Here is a 26,352-nt window from a genome sequence, read left to right on the forward strand (position 1 = left end):
TACACTCTATGTAACTTACTGTATTTTAAATCACAGGTTTCGCCAATGGCTGCTGCTTAAACTGACATGCATTCATTGATGAAAAAAATAAAGTTTGAAACAAGCTTTGGTTTGTTTTCATTTTGAGTACTTGTTTTTTTCCATTCGTCTGATTTGTGGCTTATCTGGGGTGCACCACTATAAAACAAGTGGGTAACATCAAAATGTGATTTCACCACGCCATCCTGTGATGTGATTTCCCACTCATATTCTGGGCAAGACACGCCCCACTGAAGTGCTGCGATTGGCTTATTAAGGTCCTTAGTCTCAAGAATCCTCCTGATTTGCCAGCTGAAGGGCGCACCAGGCAGGGTTCCACGCACACGGTGATAGCTTGCTAGCTAGTAGAGACAGACTACTAATGAACTGAGGGGACAGGCAGACTAATTTATTTTGATCACCACCGACAGACTCAATGTCTGTGTCTTATAAGCACACCATAGCCATTTATCTTAAAGATCAATGGCACTCATGAAACAAACAGATTTAGAATGTAAATATAAATATTTTATTCCATCAAACTGACAAAACATTGACATTCAAAATAGTAATTGAATCAATCTACTGTTTAATCACACAATAATATTTAAATACATACTGTACATTCATTATTTGGATCAATCAACTGTACAATGTTACATTAATAATAAAATAAATACTTAAGAGGCTGTGAAGTGAAATATTTACACAAACTCTGCTTTCACCAGGGTCTGGAATCCCTGGCTATCTCAGTTCTGTCCCTAAATAAACCATTCTGTGAGCTTCTGGTAGACATGTAGCATTGGTCAGTTGCAATGGGTCTTTTCTGTGGAGTCGGGGTTGTCTTTCACCTTGGGAAAACAAGTTTGACAATACAGACAACTCAACTCCTGAACAACTATTACAGTAAAAAGGTGTATGTAATCTCAACAGGTCAGGCCCTGATGTTTTTGTGGTTCGTCCTGCAGCCCGGATGTCGTCGTCCACCCAACCTGTCCTTCCTGCGTGCGACCGATGTTTGGTTGCGCTGAGATTTGAGGCCCTGTATGTCTGGAGGCTCACTGGATGGCACTGGATCTCTTAGCGCAGTTCACCCTGCCACGTCGGCCAAACATGCATGACAGTTTTGAAGGGATGTCTTACACAATAAATCTCAACTGATAAAAAAAAAAACGTTTTGATTTACAACATATTTTAATTTGTGCCTATATGCAACATTTTGCTCTCATTTCAGATGTTAGTGGCAAGAAGTTGCTGCTCTGGCACTGGATGATAATGGCAGTCTGGTGCTGGCATGGATCACCTTTTCATCCCACTGGACAATTGCACATCTCCATATTACATGTCCACTATGTAGATCTGGCCAGGTGAGGACGAGCGCTTCACTTCAAAGTGCATGTCATTGATCTGTGAATAGACCACCCATACACAAAATGTATGCACGCATGTCTAAGCCGCTTTGGCTTCATAGTAAGCTGATAGACGAGTGGTCAAGAAGTCAAAGAGCTGGGGGACGTTATAAGCATTTGTTCCAGGCAGAATTTTATCCTTTAAGATCCTCTTGGCCGATCCTGCAAAGTTGTCAGTGCCGTTTCCTCTCACTGGCATGGTTTTTCAGTAGCACAGGGCACAATATTCTCTGCGGTAGTAGAGCTTTTCCAGGTCGTTCTTGAAGTGTTGTTACCTGCAAAGTTGAACACATGTATATGTATAAAATTAATGTATGCATGTATAAAATGAATGTACATTACACAATGAATGTACATTCATTATTATTCTAATTACTTAAACAAACAAAAAATAATATATACACATACCAAGATAATGCCCAAACTCCTGTCAGAAAATGAACCAAAATGAAATTAATTGTATATGCATTCAAACAACCTTTGTAACCCATAAGGCATATGCTAAACTGAAGTACTGTGCACGTGTGGTCCAATGAGTAAAAAAACAGTAGTACAACCTTTCCTGTGGCAGTCCTCATGAGAGCCAGTTTCATCATAGCGCTTGATGGTTTTTGCGACTGCACATGAAGAAACTTTTAAAGTTCTTGAAATGTTCCAGATTGACTGTGCTTCATGCCTTAAAGTAATGATGGACTGACGTTTCTCTTTGCTTATTTGAGCTGTTCTTGCCATAATATTTTTTATTTCACCTTTATTTAACCAGGTAGACTAATAGAATATAGCAAGTAAAACACTGGAATGTTAGATTTGCAGTTAGAAATAGAAATAATGGGGTGCAAAGGAGCAAAATAAATAAATAAATACAGTAGGGGAAGAGGTAGTTGCTTGGGCTAAATTATAGATGGGCTATGTACAGGTGCAGTAATCTGTGAGCTGCTCTGACTGCTGGTGCTTAAAGCTAGTGAGGGAGATAAGTGTTTCCAGCTTCAGAGATTTTTGCAGTTCATTCCAGTCATTGGCAGCAGAGAACTGGAAGGAAAGACGACCAAAGGAGGCTTTGGGCGTGACCAGTGAGATATACCTGCTGGAGCGCGTGCTACGAGTGGGTGCTGGTATGGTGACCAGTGAGCTGAGATAAGGCGGGGCTTTACCTAGCAGAGATTTGTAGATAACCTGTAGCCAGTGGGTTTGGCGACGAGTATGAAGCGAGGGCCAACCAACGAGAGCGTACAGGTCGCAATGGTGGGTAGTGTATGGGGATTTGTTGACAAAACAGATGGCACTGTGATAAACTGCATCCAGTTTGTTGAGTAGAGTGTTGGAGGCTATTTTATAGATGACATCACCGAAGTCAAGGATCGGTAGGATGGTCAGTTTTACGAGGGTATGTTTGGCAGCATGAGTAAAGGATGCTTTGTTGCGATATAGGAAGCCGATTCTAGATTTAATTTTGGATTCGAGATGCTTAATGTGAGTCTGGAAGGAGAGTTTACAGTCTAACCAGACACCTAGGTATTTGTAGTTGTCCACGTATTCTAAGTCAGAGCCATCCAGAGTAGTGATGCTGGACGGGCGAGCAGGTGCAGGCAGTGATCAATTGAATAGCATGCATTTAGTTTTACTTGTGTTTAAGAGCAGTTGGAGGCCACGGAAGGTATGGCATTGAAGCTCGTCTGGAGGTTAGTTAACAAGGTGTCCAAAGAGGGGCCAGAAGCATACAGAATGGTGTCGTCTGCGTAGAGGTGTATCAGAGAATCACCAGCAGCAAGAGCAACATCATTGATGTATACAGAGAAGAGAGTCGGCCCAAGGATGAACCCTGTGGCACCCCCATAGAGACTGCCAGAGGTCCGTACAACAGGCCCTCCGATTTGACACACTGAACTCTATCAGTGAAGTAGTTGGTAAACCAGGCGAGGCAATCATTTGAGAAACCAAGGCTGTCGAGTCTGCCAATAAGAATGTGGGGATTGACAGAGTCGAAAGCCTTGGCCAGGTCGATGAATACGGCTGCACAGTAATGTCTCTTATCGATGGTGGTTATGATGTTGTTTAGGACCTTGAGCGTGGCTGAGGTGCACCCATGACCAGCTCTGAAACCAGATTGCATAGCAGAGAAGGTACGGTGGGATTCGAAATGGTCTGTAATCTGTTAACTTGGCTTTCGAAGACCTTAGAAAGACAGGGTAGGATCGATATAGGTCTGTAGCAGTTTTGGTCTAGAGTGTCACCCCTTTTGAAGAGGGGGATGACCGCGGCAGCTTTCCAATCTTTGGGAATCTCAGACGATACGAAAGAGAGGTTGAACAGGCTAGTAATAGGGGTTGCAACAATTTCGGCAGATAATTTTAGAAAGAGTGGGTCCAGATTGTCTAGCCTGGCTGATTTGTAGGGGTCCAGATTTCAGAACATCAGCTATCTGGATTTGGGTGAAGGAGAAATGGTGGGGGCTTTGGCGGGTTGCTGTGGAGGGTGCCGGGCAGTTGACCGGGGTAGGGGTAGCCAGGTGGAAAGCATGGCCAGCCGTAGAGAAATGCTTATTGAAATTCTCAATTATAGTGGATTTATCAGTGGTGACAGTGTTTCCTAGCCTCAGAGCAGTGGGCAGCTGGGAGGAGGTGCTCTTATTCTCCATGGACTTTAGTGTCCCAAACCTTTTTTGAGTTAGTACTACAGGATGCAAATTTCTGTTTGAAAAAGCTAGCCTAAGCTTTCCTAACTGCCTGTGTATATTTGTTCCTAACTTCCCTGAAAAGTTGCATATCACGGGGGCTATTAGATGCTAATGCAGAATGCCACAGGATGTTTTTGTGCTGGTCAAGGGCAGACAGGTCTGGAGTGAACTAAGGACTTTATCTATTCCTAGTTCCATTTTTTTTTAATGGGGCATGCTTATTTAAGATGGTGAGGAAGGCACTTTTAAAGAATAGCCAGGCATCATCTACTGACGGGATGAGGTCAATGTCATTCCAGGATATCCCGGCCAAGTCGATTAGAAAGGCCTGTCCGCAGAAGTGTTTTAGGGAGTGCTTGACAGTGATGAGGGTGGTCGTTTGGTCGCAGACCCATTACGGATGCAGGCAATAAGGCAGTGATCGCTGAGATCTTGATTAAAAACAGCAGAGGTGTATTTGGAGGGCGAGTTAGTTAGGATGACATCTATGAGGGTGCCCGTGTTTACGGGATTTGGAGTTGTACCTGGTAGGTTCATTGATAATTTGTGTGAGATTGAGGGCATCAAGCTTGGATTGTAGGATGGCCGGGGTGTTAAGCATGTCCCAGTTTAGCCTGTTGAGGATGGGGGCGCTGTTGTCACTATTTATGCTAATCGTGTACTTTTTGAAACGGCTTCCCACAAAATTCTTGATCGTACAATATGCATATTATTATTATTATTGGATAGAAAACAGTCTATAGTTTCTATAGGAGTTGAAATTGTCTCTAAGTGGAACAGAACCCATTCTACAGCAATTTCCCTGACATGGAGTCAGATTTCAGAAATGTTGGCCCCTGATCTGGAGTCAGTTAAAAGGGCACTGTTATTGCTATGAGTATACGGACACTGCTTACGTCTTCCCCTGGATGCCTTTACGTGATGACGATTTGAATGGGGTCGATTGCGCGTTCACAGGCACTATAAATTAAAAAACCCTGTAGCTAGCAAGTCTTTTCTTGCTGCGTAATGCGCCTGGAGGACATCGACCCGCACTTGTTCCAAGCATTAGTGGAGGGAGTAATATTACTCTGGTCATGTTTCTACTCGTTATGGGAGTTAAAAACATCATAAGGTAGTTAATTTAAAGCGTTTTATAGCAATTTATATCCGTTTAGTGCGATTTTGGGACATTTATTTCTGAAACGCTGTGAATTGCTGGGCACGCTTCCAGTTCATCCCGAACGCAGTTGGCATTTCCACATGGCAAGAGGACAGCTTTCCACCAAAAGACGATTAGACCCAAGAAAGGATCCTTTGCCCAAGATACTGATGGAAGAACAGCTCAAAGTAGGACATTTTTATTATGATAAATCGTGTTTCTGTCGAAAAATGTTAGTGGCTTAGGACGCCATGTTTTTTGACGTAGCTTCGCTTGGCGCAAACTGTATTGAAAAGTAAGGATAATTTAAAAAATGTAATTCCGCGATTGTATTAAGAATTAAATTGTCTATCAATCCCTGTCCACCCTATATTTTTTAGTCACGTTTATGAGTATTTATGTATAAGAGTAGATCACTGTCTAATATGGCGCACGGACATTTTCTCACCAGCTGGGCTACATTTCACATTGTCTAACCATGATTTTGGTGGCTAAATATAAACATTTTCGATCAAACTCTATATGGATTGTGTAATATGATGTTACAGGAGTGTCATCTGAAGAATTCTGAGAAGGTTAGTGAAAAAATTAATATATTTTGGCGATGTTGACGTTATCGCTCACTTTGGCTAGAATCAATGCTGGGCTGCTATGTGCTATGTGCTATGCTAATATAACGATTTATTGTGTTTTCGCTGTAAGACACTTAGAAAATCTGAAATATTGTCTGTATTCACAGGATCTGTGTCTTTCGATTAGTGTATGCTGTGTATTTTTACGAAATGTTTGATGATTAGTAAGTAGGTAAACACGTTGCTCTATGTAGTTATTCTAGTCCATTTGTGACGGTGGGTGCAATTGTAACCTATGCCATCTACCTGAAATATGCACTTTTTTCTAACAAAACCTATCCCATACCATAAATATGTTATCAGACTGTCATCTGATGAGTTTTTTTCTTGGTTAGGGGCTATAAATATCTTAGTTTAGCCGAATTGGTGATAGCTACTGGTGTTGGTGGACAAATAAAAGATGGTGGATTATGCTAATGTGTTTTTAGGTAATAGATGTACATCTTTACATATTGTGTCTTCCCTGTAAAACATTTTAAAAATCGGACATTTGGCTGGATTCACAAGATCTGTGTCTTTCATTAGCTGTATTGGACTTTAATGTGTGAAAGTTAAATATTTAAAAAATATATTTTTTTTGAATTTCGCGGCACTGGTTTTTCAGTGGGGGTGGGGGGGGGGGGGGGGGAGTGCCGCTAGCGGCACCCTCATCCTAGACAGGTTAGGTCGCCTAGTAGAACGAGCTCAAAAAATAGATGGGGGGCAATCAATTCACATATGGTATCGAGGGCACAGCTGGGGGCAGAGGGAGGTCTATAGCAAGCGGCAACAGTGAGAGACTTGTTTCTGGAAAGGTGCATTTTTAGAAGTAGAAGCTTGAAATTTTGGGGTACAGACTTGGATAGTAATACAGAACTCTGCAGGCTATCTTTGCAGTAGATTTCAACACCGCCCCCTTTGGCAGTTCTATCTTGGCGGAAAATGTTATAGTTAGCGATGGAGATTTCAGGGTTTTTGGTGGTTTTCCTAAGTCAGGAGTCAGACACGGCTAAGACATCCGGGTTGGCAGAGTGTGTTAAAGCAGTGAGTAAAAGAAACTTAGGGAGTTGGCTTCCAAAGTTAACATGCATGAAACCAAGGCTTTTACGGTTACAGAAGTCAACAAATGAGAGTACCTGGGGAGTGCAGTGGAGCTAGGGCACTGCAGGACCTGGATTAACCTCTACATCAGAGGAACAGAGGGGAAGTAGGATAAGGGTACGGCTAAATGCTATACGAACTGGCCGTCTAGCACGTTCGGAACAGAGAGTAAAAGGAGCAGGTTTCTGGGCACGATAGCATAGATTCAAGACATAGTGTACAGACAAAGGTAAGGTAGGATGTGAGTACATTGGAGGTAAACCTAGGCATTGAGTAATGATGAGAGAGATATAGTCCCTAGAGACGTTTAAACCAGGTGATGGCATCGCATATGTAGGAGGTGGAACAACATGGTTGGTTAAGGCATATTGAGTAGGGCTAGAGGCTCTACAGTGAAATAAGACAGTTATCACTAACCAGGACAGTAATGGACAAGGCATATTGATATTGGAGAGAGGCATGCATAGCCAAGTGAACATATGGGTCCAGTGAGTGGTTGGGCTGACTGGGGACACGACGATTCAGACAGTTAGCAGGCCGATGCTAACAAGCTAGCAGTTAGCAGACCGGGTTAGCAAGCAAGCAGTTAGCAGGGGCTAGCAGTTAGCAGACCGGTGCAGGTGTAACAGTATAACTTTAAACCGTCCCCTCGCCCCGACACGGGCGCGAACTAGGGACCCTCTGCACACATCGACAACAGTCACCCACGAAGCAGCGTTACCCATCGCTCCACAAAAGCCATGGCTCTTGCAAAGCAAGGGGCAACACTACTTAAGTCTCAGAGCAAGTGACGTAACTGATTGAAATGCTACTAGCGCGCACCCGCTAACTAGCTAGCCATTTCACATCCGTTACACTCACCCCCCTTTCAACCTCCTCCTTTTTCCGCAGCAACCAGTGATCCGGGTCACGGCACCAATGTAACAGTATAACTTTAAACCGTCCCCTCGCCCCGACACGGGCGCGAACCAGGGACCCTCTGCACACATCAACAACTGACACCCACGAAGCAGCGTTACCCATCGCTCCACAAAGGCCGCGGCCCTTGCAAAGCAAGGGGCAACACTACTTAAGTCTCAGAGCAAGTGACGTAACTGATTGAAATGCTACTAGCGCGCACCCGCTAACTAGCTAGCCATTTCACATCCGTTACACAGGCAAGCTAGCAGTTAGCAAACCGGGGCTAGCAAGTTAGCCTTTGGGGGACGTCGCGATGGGGGTAAGTCTGTTTTTGCCTCTTCGTGCAGTGACGTCAATAGACCAGTCGTGGAATTAGTAGGGTTCCAAGTAGCTCTAGGTAACTAGCAGGCCTAGCAGGTTAGCAGAATGGGTCTTCAGCGGGCGTCGCGCCTGAGGGGCCTGTTGGAATCCTTGGGCAGATTATGTCGGTATTCCAGTCGTAGTGGATTGGCGGGGTTCCGTGCCCCGTACCGGCAGTAGAAGGGGACTTGGATATGGACTTGGGCTTTTACCAAATAGGGCTATCTTCTGTATACCACCCCTACCTTGTCACAACACAACTAATTGGCTCAAACACATTAAGAAGCAAAGCAATTCCACAAATTAACTCTAAACCAAGGTACACCTGTTATTTGAAATACATTCCAGGTGACTACCTCAAAGCTGGTTGAGAGAATGCCAAGTGTGCAAAGCTGTCATCAATGCAAAGGGTGGCTACTTTGAAGAATCTCAAATATATTTTGATTTGTTTAACACTCTTTTAGTTACTACACGATTCCATATGTGTTATTTCATTGTTTTGATGTCTTCACTATTATTCTACAATGTAGGAAATAGTCAAAATAAAGAAAAACTCTTGAATGAGTAGGTGTGTCCAAACATTTGACTGTTACTGTATATCAGAGGATACATCATCAATTATTACCTTTTCTTGATCCTATCTGAGTTCACCATCTTCAACAGCTGCCCGGGAAACAATCTGGCGTAACTATCGTATTTTTGTTATTTTATTTCGCTGCACCTTGGTCAAAACAAAGCGCTCGAGGTAACTTTTTTTTGCAATTTCTCGGTTTATTTCGTTGCACCTTGGTCAAAACAAAGCGCTCGATGTAACTTTTTTGCAATTTCTCGGCACCGTAGTCAAAACCGCTTACAAGACTCGAACCTAACACCAGCAGCCAATCGCAACACTTCAGCGGAGGCGTGTCTTGCCCAGAAGACGAGTGGGAAATCAAATAACGCCATTTTGTGCCCATCATTAAACAGTGTTTGCCGGTTTCCACTAGTTACCACACCCACAAAGTCATAAATGACGATATGGTCAAAATTCATGATTTATTTTTTGGGGTTCTTAATTTAAGTTTAAGGTTAGGCATAAGTATAGCAGTGTGGTTAATGTTAGGGTTGAGATTAGGTTTAAAATCAGACTTTAAGAAGACAACTTGAAATAGACAGGGTTTATGACTTTGTGAATGTTGTAACTAGTGATGACCGCGTTCACAGGCATTGTGCCGAAAATCTCCCCCGACAGAATTCCCCCCTTCGCTTGAACGCGCACGCACTCAAATCTTCATTGCTGCGACTTGCTTGCTAGTTGAGATTTCTGATCACGTTAGGATGCGTTTCATAATTTTTTTGTCGGTTTGATCGTGGGGGAGACAGTAATGTCTGCAGTTTTCCCATGTCCTATTCATCTAGTAGTTGTTCTGAAATGTTTATTGCTTGCCTACATTTTACTCCCTCCTCTATGTTTAATATAACACACATACATTCATTATTAATTTCGGTTGCCTATCCTGAAGTGAAGTTTGTTCTATAGAAAGTACTAAGGTATTAAAGAAATTAGAGGGGGGGGGGGGGAGAATTTCGCCAGGCAAGAAAATGGCCTTGCCGAATTCCCCCACCCCCCTTATAATTTCCTTATTTTTGTGGCTAGTGTCAAATACTTTCTGTGGCACACACTACTGGTCAACATGAGCTACCAAAAGGATTCCAAAGTGTGCCAGGCCTTGCAGTCCCAAGATAGAAGGGGGGGGGGGGGGGGTTGGCACACATCAGAGTCAAATACTTTCTAAAGAACAAACTTCACGTCAGGATAGGCAACCAAAATTAATAAGTAATATGTGTGTTACATGAAACATAGAGAAAAACATTTAGGCCAGCAATAAACATTTCAGAAAAACTACTAGTCGAATAAGACATGGGAGCGATGACGAATTTTGTCAAAGATATTTATTTATAGACTAATACACAAATAGCTAAACCGAAAACTGCAGACATTACTAGTGCCTCCCCTGCGATCAAACCGACATATAAAATAAAATGTAGTCTAACGTGATCAGAAATCTCTACTAGCAAGCAAGTCGCAGCAATGAAGAATTGAGTGCGTGCGCGTTCACGCGAAGGGAGGGATTCTGTCAGGGGGGAGATTTTCGCCACAACACCGGAAACCTCACAAGTCGCAGGCAGGTTTGACGGCAACGCCACAGGTGACAACGCCAGGTAGCACAATATGGCTGGTACAAACCTTTATGGGCATTCATTTGTTTATTGTTTTTTTCAAATGAGTTTTTAATGAAACCTGTTGATAGGACAGGCTCATTTGTACATAGGCCTTTGTGTGCTGTCTCTCTTGAAAGTTTTCATACATAGACTTTTACAACAAGAAGTTGAATGCCCCGGACCGACCGCTTTCTGCATTGTTCGCATAGGAATCGAAAGTAAAATGACGCTGTCACGAAATACATAAGGTAGGTGGTGATAATGAAACGAACCTGACAGAGCAACACAACAAGCCCACACCTGATCAGACGTGTGTTGCTGGTAACGACTGAATGAAAAGAACCATTTCACTGGAACTTCTAAATAAAATAAATGGATACACGGCCATACGAGACAACGCAGGGCAAGGTAAATATACCCGCTATTCTTATGACCGACTGACCTGTGTGATCATTCCTACTCTGGTTTGTCTCATTGAAGGAAAAAACATCCGTTAAGCTGTCAGCTAGCTTATTTTGTCAACTAAGTGTTTTACCAAAGAAGTGCACCCTGATCATGTAATTATGTAATATCCTACTCAAATCCACTTCCTGATTGTTTCATTGTGAAGGAAGTGTCCAACCAATGCACTGTGTTGTTTACAACTGAAACAAACAGGCATATTTGTGGCTCGGCTAAAACTATTGTTACAAGACATATTTCTAAATAATTGGTCATCATAGCACAATCAAACATTGAACATTTTCTTTGTACTAGCAGTCCCAATCCAGACACAAATGCATGAGTTACACCTCCATTAAAACACTAAAGTCTGAAGTATGATTCAACTTTCACTTTCCAGAGCTCCACCATGCCACACAGAGAATGCAATGAAGAGTCACGTGACAAGAGGCCACGCGAGGGACATATCAAACATGTCACTGCGGTATCAGTTATATAATCACTCAATCAATTTAACTGAAGTTACATGTGAGTCATTTTGTGTAATGCCAGGTTCAGCATGGTCCCAGTCGCAGATTTATAGTTGTTTGCTTTAGCCAACTCTTCTGCCATATTCATTCTATGGCATTTGCTGCATACAGATCTGGAAACCAGGCTACAGCGAGATCACAGTGGATACAATTTATCATCATGAACACTAATTAGCTTACTATGTGACATTTTCAGGAGGAGAAACAACCTTTGAGAAGAATGAGAAGTCCGCCTAGAAACAGAATAACTGGTTCGTTTAGGCAGAGGTTTGGAGGAAGAGTCAACAGACCACGGTAAGACCTGAGGACATTTCAGAGCAGGCTTGTGTAGCCTAAGGTTTGTTCTTGGTCATTTCAACATTTCCACACCTTCACCGACTCACAATACTCTCACTCATTCACGCTTTTTATTTTCTACTGTTTTCTTTACTGTACAGATTCATAAGGGACGATCATTCATTCCGGAAGCCCCGCTTCAGTTTTGGGTTCCAGAGATACCACTCCTTTACCCCCCGCCCACGGTTTCACTGGAGAGACCAGTCCGGCCCCCCTGGGCCCCCAGGCCCACCACAAGACCCATCAGGCCCCAACAGCCAGTACAGTGACCAGAGGAACATGGACAGGAACTCCCCCGTCAAGTCCTCACCTAAAGGACACACCAGTAGGTTTACGCTCATGTTGTGTTTGATGGGAGTTTTGACCAAATTAATTAACCTGTGGCTACAGGGTAAGCGTATTACCATCTATGCCAACATGAACCAGATCTCTTGGCAGAGTTCATAGTAGGGGCTAGGGCTGCACAATTAATCAGATTCACATCGAAATGTCAATATTGACATGTGAAATATTCATATCGCAATAAATATTTTGAAACGCATCTCAGCCGCGTAATGGCCTTTTAAAAAAAGTTTTCTATTTTTTTTGTTCTCTTGTGGCTGTTTCCCACCAAGCCCGCCCCCGTCAATCAAGCAGCGCAGTTCCTCTTCCTCGCTGTTAGATCATTATAAGTTTGCATGCTGTTCTCTTAGATCAAATGCAGTCAGCCGATTGTTCAAAACAAGAACGATGCTGCTTTCTACTTAGCTTCTCAATATGTCATCCTATTTCTAGGATTCCAACAGTTCACCCAAATGTTTTGATCTATATCGCACAAAAAATCGAATCGCAACATTTGGTTAAAAAAACCCTCATATTTTACCCATAGCGGGTAAAATATAGTACAGGCAACAACAAAACAATTATACCTGAAATACCTATATCACTTTCCTCGTGTGAACACTAGAGTGCAGTATGAGCAAACAGTGTTCATGTCAACTCAGACAGTGAATATATTAGCTACATTTGGAATGTGTTTTGCTCATCAGTATTCCTGGTGGTTGATAGTCACCAAGCAACAACCTGACAATGTTGCATAATACTGTCTGCACACAGCATTGGTAGATATTATAATGACAGTATTATGTCATCATTCTATATAATGAAATGGCAAACAATAGTATCCTACTGAAAAAGTGCTAATCATTCCAACCTTCATTAAACACCAGTGTATTTATGTCACCTCTTATGTAGAATACATAACAGCTGCTGAGCATCAAATTATAATATCATTTATTTTATACAGTACTCTATTGGGCATATATTTAAAGGGATACTTTGGGGTTTTGGCAAAGAGGCCCTTTATCTACTTCCCACGAGCCAGATGAACTCGTGGATACCATTTTTATCTCTCTGTGTCCAGTATGAAGGAATTTAGAGGTAGTTTTGAGAGCTAATGCCAACTAGCGTTAGCGCATTGACTGGAAGTCTATGGGTATCTGCTAGTATGGTAGTAGATACACATAGACTTCCAGTCATTGCTCTAATGCGAGTTAGCATTGACTCGTGAAACTACATCTAACTTCCTCATTGCCAAAACCCCGAAGTATCCCTTTAAGTACTGAACTGTAAATATTTCTGATCATCAAAGTTCGCCTCATCACATTAGCATTAGTATCATGAAGAATAAAAGTGGTTTAGTAAGACCACAATCAATGTGCCTGTAAGTCATCAATTACTTCTTATGCTTAAGCCCCATTCTCTATCATGTTTGAAAGTGTTTTCTTGAATAACTTTGCATTGCCTGAAGACGACCCAGGTCTTGTTATCTGCAATAGAAACCATGTCATTTTTCATCTCCTTGCTTTTGTTTAAATTAGCTGTATCGCTATTCTCAACTGTGGTAGTAGTGGTGGTGGTTGTTTTTTCTCCTATTTTAGTCAGCTGCTATGTCTCTGCGCAGACTGCAGTACTGTGGAGGTGTGTGGGTGTGGGTGAGTGTGTGAGGAACAGGTTGCTCTATGTGCCTGAGAGATCTGCTATGATGGTGACTCATTTGTATAGTGTGTGTTAGAGATGGAAAACGAGAGAGATATAGCTAAAGAAATCAAGGAGAAAGAGGGAGTGAGGTACCGGGCAGACAGGCAGCTTTGAATACAGGTAATGAACCATAACAAAGCTATCGCCTCACACACTGCGAGGCAGACTTTGCAAATCACACCCAATACTGAAAGAATGCTTAACGAAACATTAATTTTAGCCCCTGCGTGCTGCCTGTAGACAATAACTCTCCCGCTGATGGCAGATTGCAGCCAGAGAGATGGAGATGGGGAAGCTTAGTCCTGAATTATACCTGCAGCTAGAGGCACTAATGGGATGTTAGTTTGGCCCTGAGGACACTGGGTAGGTTGAGTAGTCCCAGCATCAATCACAGATATTAGAGTTAATTGAGAGATATCAACTGGGCCAATCAAGGATATTAGAGTTCATCACAGATGTCAGCTGCTGTAGTTTAGCTCTAAGTTATCCCCCATCTGTTCTGAGCTGTAGGTGTGTGTTATGTTGAGTGGGGGCTTGTGTTGTATTGTTGTTTGAAGATGTGGTTTGTCTGTGTGATGTTGCAGGTGCTCTCAGGTCTTCTGCAGGCGCCAGCAGAGAGGAGAAGCAGCCTGTGTCGTTCACAGTAAGTCCACATTCCACCACTCCTCTCAGCACGTTTGGGATCTGGGGAGTCTGTGCTGTTTAAAGTAGGGAGGGCACACATCCTGTATTTGTTGTCATGCTCCGCTAGTGTATTGTGGTGACTGAACTTGTAAATCATTCCCTCTCTCTTCCAAAACTACATGTAGGTAGGCCTCCTTCATAATTAAAAAAATAATAAGTTTCGCCAGCAGGGTTTGAGTAGGTTACATTCTAAATGTAATCCGTTACATTTACCTGTCAAATTGTAATCCACAATGTAACTTTTGGATTATCAAAACTCTGTAATGTTATCTGATTACTTTCCCCTTAAGAGGCGCGGGTTCGTGGCTGTCACAGCCATAAAGTCATAAAATCGGATTTTAAACCTAACCTTAAGCACTGTGCTAACCCTAATGCCTAACCCTAACCTTAAATTAAGACCAAAAAGCACATTTTTGTTTTCATAAGTTTTTACCATATAGTCAATTTTGAGGTTATGGTTAGGCATTATTGTTAGCAGTGTAGTTAAGGTTAGGGCTATATTTAAAATCAGATTTTATGACTTTGTGGCTGTGCCAGCCACTAACCTGGGCGTTACAATTTTGAAGACAAAATTACCATTTGAACGACATCAATAGCAGGAAAATTCAATCTTATAGTTTACATAGTTCGCCATACATGAATCAGATGTATGATTTTTACATTTTACTTTATGGGTTGGTTATGTAGGGTTCTTCTAATCCATTGCTTTCTACTACAGATAATAATACGATTAGGCTATATCTTCACATTAAAAAAACTGTGTACATTTCCAGTCATTCCAATTAATTAAATACTCCTTGATCCTCAAGAATAGGACTTGGAAATGTACACTGATCAAAAATATAAACGCAAAATGTAAAGTGTTGGTCCCATGTTTCATGAGCGGAAATAGAACATTTATGGGATCTTTTATGTGCACATAAAGCTTATGTGCAGAAATGTGTTTGCATCCCCATTTCTTCTCTGCCAAGATAATCCATCCACCTGACAGGTGTGGCATATCAAGAAGCTGATTGAACAGCATGATCATTACACAGGTGCACCTTGTGCTGGGGACAATAAAAGGCCACTCTAAAATGTGCAGCTTTGTTACACAACACAATGCCACAGATGTCTCAAGTTTTCGGGGAGCGTGCAATTGGCATGCTGACTGCAGAAATGCCCACCAGAGCTCTTGCCAGAGAATTGAATGTTAATTTCTCTACCATACACTGCCTCCAACATTGTTTTAGAGAATTTGGCAGTACCTCCAACCAGCCTCACAACCGCAGACCATGTGTATGGTATCGTGTGGGTGAGCGGTTTGCTGATGTCAGTGTTGTGAACAGATTGCCCTATTGTGGTGGTTGGGTTATGGTATTGTCAGGCATAAGCTACGGACAACAAACACAATTGTATTTTATTGATGGCAATTTGAATGCACAGAGATACCATGATGAGATCCTGAGGCCCATTGCTGTACCATTTACCTGCTGCCGTCACCTCACGTTTCAGCATGATAATGCACGCCCCCATGACACAAGGATCTCTACACAATTCCTGGAAGCTGAAAATGTCCCTGTTCTTCCATGGCCTGCATTCTCACAGACATGTCACCCATTGAGCATGTTTGGGATGCTCTAGATCGACATGTACAACAGCGTGTTCCAATTCCCGCCAATATCCAGTAAATTCTTACAGCCATTGAAGAGGAGTGGGACAACATTCCACAGACTACAAGCCCGATCTACTCTATGTGAAGGAGATGTGTAGCGTTGCATGAGGCAAATGATGGTCCCACCAGATACTAACTGGTTTTCTGATCCACACGCCTACCTTCCTTTTTAGGGTATCTATGACCAACAGATGCATATCTGTATTCCCAGACATGACATCCATAGATTACTGCCTAATGAATTTATTTCAATTGACTGATTTCCTTATATGAACTGTAACTCAGTAAAGAATTTTAAATTGTCACATGTTGCATTTATGTTTTTGTTCAGTATAGATTAGCCATTATTTTACCTGATCATATCCCCAAAACTAAGGACGAATTAGCCTCATTTATTTAGTCATGGAGGCCTGATTGCGCTCATTGCTTCGCGTTGAAAAATAAACGGAAGCAAACTGAGTAGTCCCTTATATGTAACTGATTACATATAATCCATTAATCCATGATCGCCCCTTGCTTGACTGCTGCTTCAATTTCTCAGAAGTGATATGATCCACACTGGGAGGTATGTACCACACTGGGAGTTATGTACCACACTGGGAGGTATGTACCACACTGGGAGGTATGCACTGCAACAAATGTACTTATATTGAATTTAAGTCTGAGTGAATCTCTTTGCCCATTATGCTCGCTGTCAAAATGTTTATTACACACACACACACACACACACACACACACACACACACACACACACACACACACACACACATACAGCGTCTTTCAAGGTCCTTCAAATCAAAGATATAAAAAAAGAAAAACTCAAACATTGAATAATCTTGGCTAGTCTGCTCGGTAAAATTATTTATATGTGTGTGTGTCCTCCGCGCTCCTGGCTATGATGGGAATTAGAAGGACAGAGAGAGCACAGGTGCAGCATAAAGAATGGAATTGAAGGTTGGATGGTCTGACTTAGAAAGAAAGGAGCAGAGTGAAGCAGAAGTCTCCTTCCGTTTTACCATGCTGATGATTCCAACTGCCTGCTAACCTTGAGAAGATGAACTCAACAACAATCAGGTGGGCTCTGAATGGCAAATGTGCTAAGGTCTTAAGGAATACAAAGGGAACATGGACTTCCTGAAGGGCCACCCCCAGGTGGTAAGGGTAGGTAACAACACATCCGCCATGCTGATCCTCAACACGGGTGCCCCTCGGGTGTGTGCTCAGTCCCCTCCTGTACTCCCTGTTCACTCATGATTGTATGACCAGGCATGACTCCAACACCATCATTAAGTTTGCTGATGACACAACAGTGGTAGGCCTGATCACCGACAACAATAAGAAAGCCTATAGGGAGGAGGTCAGAGACCTGGCTGTTTTTTTTGGCATGGGTCAAAAGATCCTCAGATCCTCAATGTTCTACAGCTGCACCATCAGGAGCATCCTGACTTGTTGCATGACTGCTTGGTATGGCAACTGCTCGGCCTCTGACCGCATGGCACTACAGATGATAGTGCGTATGACCCAGTACATCACTGGGACCAAGCTTCCTGCCATCCAGGACCTCTATACCAGGCAGTGTCAGAGGAAGGCCCTAAAAATTGTCAAAGACTCCCGCCACCCTAGTCATAGACTATTCTCTCTGCTACCACACGGCAAGTGGTAACGGAGCTCCAAGTGTAGGTCCAAAAGGCTACTCAACAGCTTCTACCCCCAAGCCATAACACTCCTGAACAGCTAATAAAATGGCTACCCAGACTATTTGCATTGCCCCCTCCCCTCTTTTACACTGCTGCTATTCTCTGTTTATTATCTATGCATAGTCACTTTAACTCTACCTACATGTACATATTACCTCGACTAACCGGTGCCCCTGCACATTGACTCTGTACCGGTACCCCCTGTATATAGCCTCACTATTATGTTACTGCTGCTCTTTAATTATTTGTTACTTTTATTTCTTAATTTGTTACTTATTTTTTTACTTCACACGTATTTATCTTAAAACTGCATCGTTGGTTAAGGGCTTGTAAGTAAGCATTTCACTAAGTTCTACACCTGTTGTATTTGGTGCGTGTGACAAATAAAATTTGATTTGAAGTGGAATGTGTCTATTATAGTTGCACAGAAGACTGTAAAACCAGAGTTCGAACCAGAAGGAATGCAGAATTTTTAGATTTGAAACAATTTCACTGTTCATAAGTAGTGCTTTGCTTATAACTGCTTGTAACTCTCTCTCCCCTGTGTCTATGTAGGTGGCTCAAAAGAAGGAGAGATCCCACAGCAGAGAGGGAGAAAGAGAGAGGGAAAGAGAGCTCCCCTCCACTGTGAGCAGGGCCGCAGCACGAAACAGAACCATCCAACAGAAGAGGAAAGAAATAGAACAGGTATAGTACAGTGAGCTTTTAACATCTAGTATTGTATATCATGTTTGAAATGATTTAGAGGAAGAGTAGATTTGAGAATAACAAATGAGTGAAAGATAAAGGAAGAAGGACTAAGAATATAACATCAGAAGAATAAAATAAAGTTAATCAGAAAACAACTTTCATCCTGATAACTCAACTGGATACTAACACGCAAACAGTTGTTTACACGTTGCTAAGAGAGTTGCTAAGAGAGTTTCTAGCTACTAGCTACCTGCTGTTAGCTAATAAAAATGACAATAAAAAACTGCAAAGGACAGGACAAAAGACAGGAAAACAAGTACCTAAACTTACACAAGCAAGAGAAAACAATTCAGACAGAAAACAAGAAAGGTGGGCTTTGTTTACATTAAGAAATGCCTAGCTACAACTAGCAAAGTGAAAACATATACTGTATCCAGCTGTAATCAACTAAGATGGATACATTTGTGACTCATTTCAGGAAAATAGATGTATGTCGTACGTCACTACTTCACAGGAAAGGCATTTGAATGTCGTTTATTTTTTTTAATCAAAATGCATCTTTTGGCACAAATTTCTTCTGGAACGTGAACTTTCATGTGCCTTAAAAACAACCGTATATGCCATCTGTAAATACAAATAAAATTGTTAAATTACGAGCCTAATTGGTTTAGCCATGGATAAAAACAGGAACCTTCTCACTAGCTGTGATAATGGATGGGCTGGATATGCCAAGAGATGAGTTCGGATTGCGCTTGCCATGTAGCTCGCTTCTGTCTATAACATGAGTTTAGTATGTGTAGGTGATCCTTTCTAAAGCGGCTTTTTTGAAAGATATCATAAAGAACTGCGCAAATGTTGCTAAGGCTCTCCACTTTCTGGAGGACCGAGTTATGAAATCAGTGGAATCCCCGGGAGAAGCAAAGGTTGTAGATCTTTTGTTTTGGCTTTACTTAGGCTTTCCTGTCTGACTAAAGAGAGAACACAGAAGGTTGTTGTATAAAACACCTGTCTGGATTACATCTTTAAACTAAGGGCAACCATGGCATCAGTGACAGAAGCAAACATCCATTTATATGGGTAAGAGAGTCTAGCTAGCTACATTTTCAGATATTATAGGTTTCTAATTGGCTCGCCAGCTAATGTTACGTGTCTGATCTTTGTAGTAATGTTATTTGTGTCTCAGAGCCATTTGCATTGCTAGTTATAGCATATTGTTAGCTAGGTAGCTAACATTGAACCTAGCTATTAGCTTTAGCTACCTGTATATTCATGCAGGGTAGTAAATGATGTCATGCAGCCTGTCATTTTTGTGTTTATACTTTTTCACAACGACAATTTTGATGTCGGACGACAAAAAAATGCTCATGATGTTGCTGCAACAACTGTATACAGACATGTCGATAGAAGTAGTATAAATATATAAATAAATAAATAAATCCTTAAAGGAATGGGTGGGGCTGAGTCTTAAGAGGGTGTGAATGATGCTGAATGGGTGTAGATAAAGAAGAGCTCTCCAGTAGGTGTACCAAAACATTCAAGGGCCATTTTCTCAAAATTGGGGTTACAAGTTTATCAACTTTCGTTTATCAACATACACTAACGTTTATCAACATACACTAAGTTGACTGTGCCTTTAAACAGCTTGGAAAATTCCAGAAAATTATGTCATGGCTTAAGAAGATTCTGATAGGCTAATTGACACCATTTGAGTCAATTTGAGGTGTACCTGTGGATGTATTTCAAGGCATACCTTCAAACTCAGTGCCTCTTTGCTTGACATCATGGGAAATCAAAAGAAATCAGCCAAGACCTCAGGAAAAAAATTGAAGACCTCCACAAGTCTGGTTCATCCTTGGGAGCAATTTTCAAACGCCTGAAGTTACCACGTTCATCTGTACAAACAATAGTACGTGAGTATAAACACCATGGGACCACGCAGCCGTCATACCGCTCAGGAAGGAGACGTGTTCTGCCTCCTAGAGATTAACGTACTTTGGTGCGGAAAGTGCAAATCAATCCCAGAACAACAGCAAAGGACCCTGTGAAGATGCTGGAGGAAACAGGTACAAAAGTATCTGTATCCACAGTAAAACGAGTCCTATATTGACATAACCTGAAAGTCCTCTCAGCAAGGAAGAAGCCACTGCTTCAAAACCACCATAAAAAAGGCAGACTACGGTTTGCAACTGCACATGGGGAAAAGATTGTACTTTTTGGAGAAATGTTTTCTGGTCTGATGGAAAAGAAATAGGACTGTTCGGCCATAATGAACATCGTTATGTTGTGAGGAAAAAGGGGGAGTCTTGCAAGCCGAAGAACACCATCCCCACCGTGAAGCACGGGGGTGGCAGCATCATGTTGTGGGGTGCTTTGCTGCAGGAGGGACTGGTGCACTTCACAAAATAGATGGCATCATGAGATAGAAAAATGATGTGGATATATTGAAGCAACATCTCAAGACATCAGTCAGGAAGTTAAAGCTTGGTCGCAAATGGGTCTTCCAAATGGACATTGACCCCAAGCATACTTCCAAAGTTGTGGCAAAATGGCTTAAGGACAACAAAGTCAAGGCATTGGAGTGAACATCACATTGCCCTGACCTCAATCATATAGAACATTTGTGGGCAGAACTGAAAAAGAATGTGCGAGTAAGGAGGCCTACAAACCTGACTCAGTTATACCAGCTCTGTCAGGAGGAATGGGCCAAAATTCACCCAACTTATTGTGGGATGCTTATGGAAGTCTACCCGAAATGTTTGACCCAAGTTAAACAATTTAAAGGCAATGCTACCAAATACTAATTGAGTGTATGTAAACTTCTGACCCACTGGGAATGTGATGAAAGAAATAAAAGCTGAAATAAATAATTCTCTCTACTATTATTCTGACATTTCACTTTCTTCAAGTAAAGTGGTGATCCTAACTGATTTAAGACAGGGAATTTTAACTAGGATTAAATGCTGGGAATTGTGAAAAACTGAGTTTAAATGTAGTTGGCTAAGGTGTATGTAAACTTCCGACTTTAACTGTATACCGTAATTTCCGGACTATAAGCCGCTACTTTTTTCCCACGCTATGAACCTTGCGCTTTATACAATGACGCGGCTAATTTATGGATTTTTCCCGCTTTCACAAATTCATGCCGCCAAAAAACTGAGCACCGTCACATAATGTGACGTAAATCGAGCGCGCTCAAACTTTCCATCATTCTGATTACGGTAGTCATTTTGTCACCCTCATCATGGCAAAGACACGGAGAAATGCATATGATGCAGCTTTCAATTTGAAGGCGATCGATCTGGCTGTTGGAAAAGGAAATAGTGCTGCTGCACGGGAGCCTTAATGAGTCGATGATAAGACGTTGGAAACAGCAGCGTGAGAAACTGACTTAGTGCAAAAAGACAACAAAAGTTTTCAGAGGAAAGAAAAGCAGATGGCCCGAACTAGAAAATGAGGCTTGGATGAGTTTGCCTCCGGATGAAAGTGAGGCGAGCGCAATGAAAACGATCCAACATCGGATGAAGCAATTCTGAGGCTATTCAACTCAGACACCAAAGGAGATGACTTCAGTGGTTTCAGTGCACAGGAGGAAGATAGTGACCAAGGACTTTCTTGGTAGGCTATTGTTTACTGCTATTTAAAAAAAAAAAATGTTACAAGCCTGTTTCGTTAAAGCCTATTTATTTTTGTTACAAGCCGTGTTTTGTTTAAAGGCTGTGTAAAGTTCATTTGTTTCAATGTACCGGTAGGCACCTGCGGCTTATAGACACGTGCGGCTTATTTATGTACAAAATAAAAAAAATATATTAAATTCAGTGGGTGCGGCTTATATTCAGGTGCGCTTAATAGTCCAGCAATTACGGTATATCATTTTTGTGCAAAAATATTGAATAGGGTAATTTTACCAATTGCACTTATGGATGTGAGGTTTGGGGTCTAACCTGTATTTACGATTACAAGCATTGGGAGAAAAATCTTAATACAGAATTCTGCAGAATTATCAAAAATAATAAAAATGAAGTACCAAATAATGCATGCAGAGTAGCTCAGAAGTTTACCTTTTAATTGTAAATATAAAGAAAATGACACAAATTTTTGCACTGTTTCAAATTAAGCCCCACAACATCCTTACAATTCAAAGCACTGAATATCCAAGAGCTTAACACTGAAAAGAGACGCCTGTGTCAGCTATTTAAAAAACACTAAACAACCCTATTATCCAAACACACAGGGAAATCTATCAAATTGTTACAGAAATTAAAACTATTTGACAAATTGGAAAAATGTAACAAAAACAGAGAAAACAAAATCACTATTTGACACTCAAAAGAGAATATAAATTGTCAGAATGTCTCTATTCTGTCAGAAATACAGATCCTGACCAAATACCACCAATTTGCTATAGAAAAGGGGAGACACAAAAAAACATGGCTACCCAAAGTGGGGCATCTATGTGGTCACTGCACAACAGGGGAGGTAGAGACAGAGATACACTTTTTCCTCTACTGTAAGAAATACTCCCAAATAAGAATCTTTTTTTCAAGAAATATCTCAATCAAATCCTAACTTCTCTGCATTTACTAACGACATAAAGCTGGGAATTATTCTGGGTGAGGGAGAAACTACAAATATTACTGCCATATATGTATATGATTGCCATAGCCTGAGGGACATTTCTCAACAATTAATTCCCTGAGGTATTTACATTGTATATAACTTACAAGTAATACATAGTGTAACCATCATTCATGTTTGTTTATTTATTAGCTGTTGTTTCTTTTTATAATCGTGTTTTTATTTAATTACATGTATGACTGAAGGTTACACAATACAACAGCAGTAGTGTTGTACATGTATACATGATTATATATGTACTATTATTACTACTGAAATGAACTGTATTTCACTATCTTCATTGCATTGTACTGTATTTACTGAAATGCTGTACCACCATACCACTTTGGCAATATCTACAAATTGTATTTCATGCCAATAAAGCAATTTGAATTTGAGAGAGAGAGAGAGAAAGAACAGAGAAAAGGAGGTAGGATTATGAGAGCGAGGGGAATAGAGAGGGAGGGAAAGGAGAGAGAGAGAGAGAAGGAAAGAACAGAGACGAGGAGGTAGGATTATGAGAGCGAGGGGAATAGAGAGGGAGGGAAAGGAGAGAGAGAAGGAAAGAACAGAGACGAGGAGGTAGGATTATGAGAGCGAGGGGAATAGAGAGGGAGGGAAAGGAGAGAGAGAAAGAAAGAACAGAGACGAGGAGGTAGGATTATGAGAGCGAGGGGAATAGAGAGGGAGGGAAAGGAGAGAGAGAAGGAGGTAGGATTATGAGAGCGAGGGGAATAGAGAGGGAGGGAAAGGAGAGAGAAAAAGAAAGAACAGAGATGAGGAGGTAGGATTATGAGAGCGAGGGGAATAGAGAGTGAGGGAAAGGAGAGAGAGAAGGAAAGAACAGAGACGAGGAGGTAGGATTATGAGAGCGAGGGGAATAGAGAGTGAGGGAAAGGAGAGAGAGAAGGAAAGAACAGAGACGAGGAGGTAGGATTATGAGAGCGAGGGGAATAGAGAGGGAGGGAAAGGAGAGAGAGAAAGAAAGAACAGAGACGAGGAGGTAGGATTATGAGAGCGAGGGGAATAGAGAGGGAGGGAAAGGAGAGAGAGAAGGAAAGAACAGAGACGAGGAGGTAGGATTATGAGAGCGAGGGGAATAGAGAGGGAGGGAAAGGAGAGAGAGAAAGAAAGAACAGAGACGAGGAGGTAGGATTATGAGAGCGAGGGGAATAGAGAGGGAGGGAAAGGAGAGAGAGAAAGAAAGAACAGAGACGAGGAGGTAGGATTATGAGAGCGAGGGGAATAGAGAGGGAGGGAAAGGAGAGAGAGAAAGAAAGAGGGGAGTTGTGGAAAGGGTGATTTGATAACTGCTGTGCCAAAACTAATTGAGGAACATTGCGCCAGAGACACCTCTAATTTATTATCATTTTTTCTTCATTGTAGCAGCTGAATCAGTTGAATAGGTTATCATTCATGATTAGAGCCAATACATGGTGAGGTTATAATCTGCTTGTACATCCCTGGGTAGTTTACCTGCAATCACTCACAGATGGAACTTCTGTTATTGTCAGGTTGTTTGTCCAGGTTTTTTAATCATAAATCATAATGAGTCATCACATGCGCACGATGCTGTTTTCTTTGAATAGCTTTTGATACACGTGCTTTAATAGATACGTCACAGTCAATGTGACAGAGCATCACATGAAGCGTTGCCAGTGGGAGGTGTGCTGTGTTGTCTCCATCCACTCGACTGATGAGAAGGTATCTCTCGCTCTTCACATCTCCATGGTTACTGGAGATGGTAGGCTCTGTGAGAGAGTAGTCTCGAAACAGGTAGCTGATACACTCATCCTTCAAAGATTCACACAGTGCCCTTTCATGGTGTGTACTGTCGTGTGAACAGCCGTCTGTGTGTGTGCTGCTGCCCTGGACTGCTCATCCACTCAGTGGTAATGACATACACATGACGAGACCTCTCGCCCCAAGCATCTCTCCTAGAACTCTCTCAATCCCTGTCTTTCCATCCTCTTTTCCTCTCTTGCTTTCCATCATCTCTTTCATCCTCTCTTCACACCCGCTCTCTTTCCATCCTCTATCTCTTGTGATTCTCCTCTCTCTTCAGCCCAGCTTCTCCCCCTCGCTCTTCCCCTCGCTCTTCCCCTCTCTCTTTCTCGCTCTTCACCTCTCTCTCTCTCTCTCTCTCTCTACCCCCTTTCTCCCCCTCTTCATCTTTTGTTTGCCTTACTCCACCTGTGTCTGAAGGCTCATATCTGCAGCATTCCTTTGGTATTAGAGTGAGCTGAGGTATCTTTAGACCAATCTGTGCTATGCTCCTCACTGGAACAGGAGCCACAATGCAAAGAAAACTCCCATGTGCCATGAAAATGTGTTTGTGTTTGTCATGCTGGTGTACAATTAGGATTGTGACACAGTTTAATGTGGTTTAGAAGATAATGTGGTTTAAAAGATGCGTGTACAGGTTTGTGTTTTAGGACTGTGATGCACAGTTTAAATGTGATGGTGAAAAAGCTGACTGTCTGTGTGTTATGCAGGTGTACCGTCAGGACTGTGACACGTTTGGTGTGGTGGTGAAGATGCTGATAGCCAAAGACCCCTCCCTGGAGCGGCCCATCCAGTCATCTCTACAGGAGAACCTCAGGGAGATTGGCCTGCGCTGTGTAGAGGCCATGCAAGAGTTCATTGAGGATTATGACACCAGGGAACCATCCACAGTGATACGCACACACGCACCTTTGTCTTAACCTGTGTAAGTGGCTGGCTTGTCTACAAAACACTGATTGTGGTGTATACATGCTGATTGGGTATGTAAACTCGTGAGCTGGTCTGTCCTTGGTCAGTCAAGCCAAAGTCACTCCTGGTGCTCAGCCTTCTGGAAGCTCTGTGACTTCTACTGAAACTCAATAATTTATGTTTGTCAACTTTCAATATTGCTCTTGACAATGTGATGATGTAAGATATAGCTATTGCACTTGTGCTTCCTACCAAAGTGTAGTTCATGAATTCCAAGCCCGGTATTATATTGAAATGTTGTCTTTTTTATTGAAAATGTATTTATGACATGATTAATACATGACCTATAATATTTTTATATACTATGTTGATATACAAGGGTGATTTCTTCCAATATAGAGCAAGTTTCTATTTACACAACTTTTGGATATTCTCGGTGCATTAAAATCTGTTCTTGAAAATTAGGTCTCTCTGTGTTTGATTCAGTCTTGTAATGTCTCATGCTGCTGCTCCCTACACTCCCTGATCTACAAATCACGCTTATACACAAATCACCTTGATCTACAAAACACTCCCA

At 41.9% G+C, this 26,352-nt stretch overlaps 1 protein-coding gene and 1 long non-coding RNA gene across 5 annotated transcripts; one reads left to right on the forward strand and one right to left on the reverse strand.

The window, feature by feature from the left end:
* Positions 1 to 524: 524 nt before the first annotated feature.
* LOC129861049 (uncharacterized) lies at positions 525 to 9,181 on the reverse strand. Its single transcript, XR_008760498.1, has 2 exons — positions 8,840 to 9,181; positions 525 to 1,702 (listed from the first exon to the last, which is right to left on the reverse strand). It is a non-coding gene; the product is annotated as an uncharacterized LOC129861049 (long non-coding RNA).
* A 1,130-nt stretch (positions 9,182 to 10,311) lies between these two features.
* Positions 10,312 to 26,239, forward strand: LOC129861050 (periphilin-1-like). Of its 4 annotated transcripts, none has more exons than XM_055932103.1 (8): positions 10,312 to 10,664; positions 11,258 to 11,341; positions 11,584 to 11,681; positions 11,825 to 12,048; positions 13,643 to 13,696; positions 14,327 to 14,385; positions 18,333 to 18,464; positions 25,577 to 26,239. In XM_055932103.1, the coding sequence occupies exons 2-8, from the start codon at positions 11,267 to 11,269 to the stop codon at positions 25,784 to 25,786; spliced, it is 852 nt and encodes a 283-aa protein (XP_055788078.1). In that variant the 5' UTR covers positions 10,312 to 10,664; positions 11,258 to 11,266; the 3' UTR covers positions 25,787 to 26,239. The 4 variants fall into 4 exon arrangements, with proteins under 4 accessions (XP_055788078.1, XP_055788077.1, XP_055788079.1 ...); XM_055932102.1 differs by having other exon boundaries at positions 10,313 to 10,824; XM_055932104.1 differs by lacking the exon at positions 13,643 to 13,696 and having other exon boundaries at positions 10,315 to 10,824.
* The last annotated feature ends 113 nt before the right edge of the window (positions 26,240 to 26,352 follow it).

The sequence above is a fragment of the Salvelinus fontinalis genome, chromosome 8, assembly GCF_029448725.1.
Source record: "Salvelinus fontinalis isolate EN_2023a chromosome 8, ASM2944872v1, whole genome shotgun sequence".
In the NCBI taxonomy this organism is placed as follows: Eukaryota; Metazoa; Chordata; class Actinopteri; order Salmoniformes; family Salmonidae; genus Salvelinus; species Salvelinus fontinalis.

What these genes read in the sequence shown, in the direction of transcription:
- LOC129861050 (XM_055932102.1), top strand. Translation starts at nt 10,789, where the DNA reads ATGGATACACGGCCATACGAGACAACGCAGGGCAAG. An exon ending in ATATCAAACATGTCACTGCG is followed by an intron (nt 11,342 to 11,583) that starts GTATCAGTTATA and finishes TGACATTTTCAG; the next exon opens with GAGGAGAAACAACCTTTGAG. An exon ending in GTGGAGGTGTGTGGGTGTGG is followed by an intron (nt 13,697 to 14,326) that starts GTGAGTGTGTGA and finishes GTGATGTTGCAG; the next exon opens with GTGCTCTCAGGTCTTCTGCA.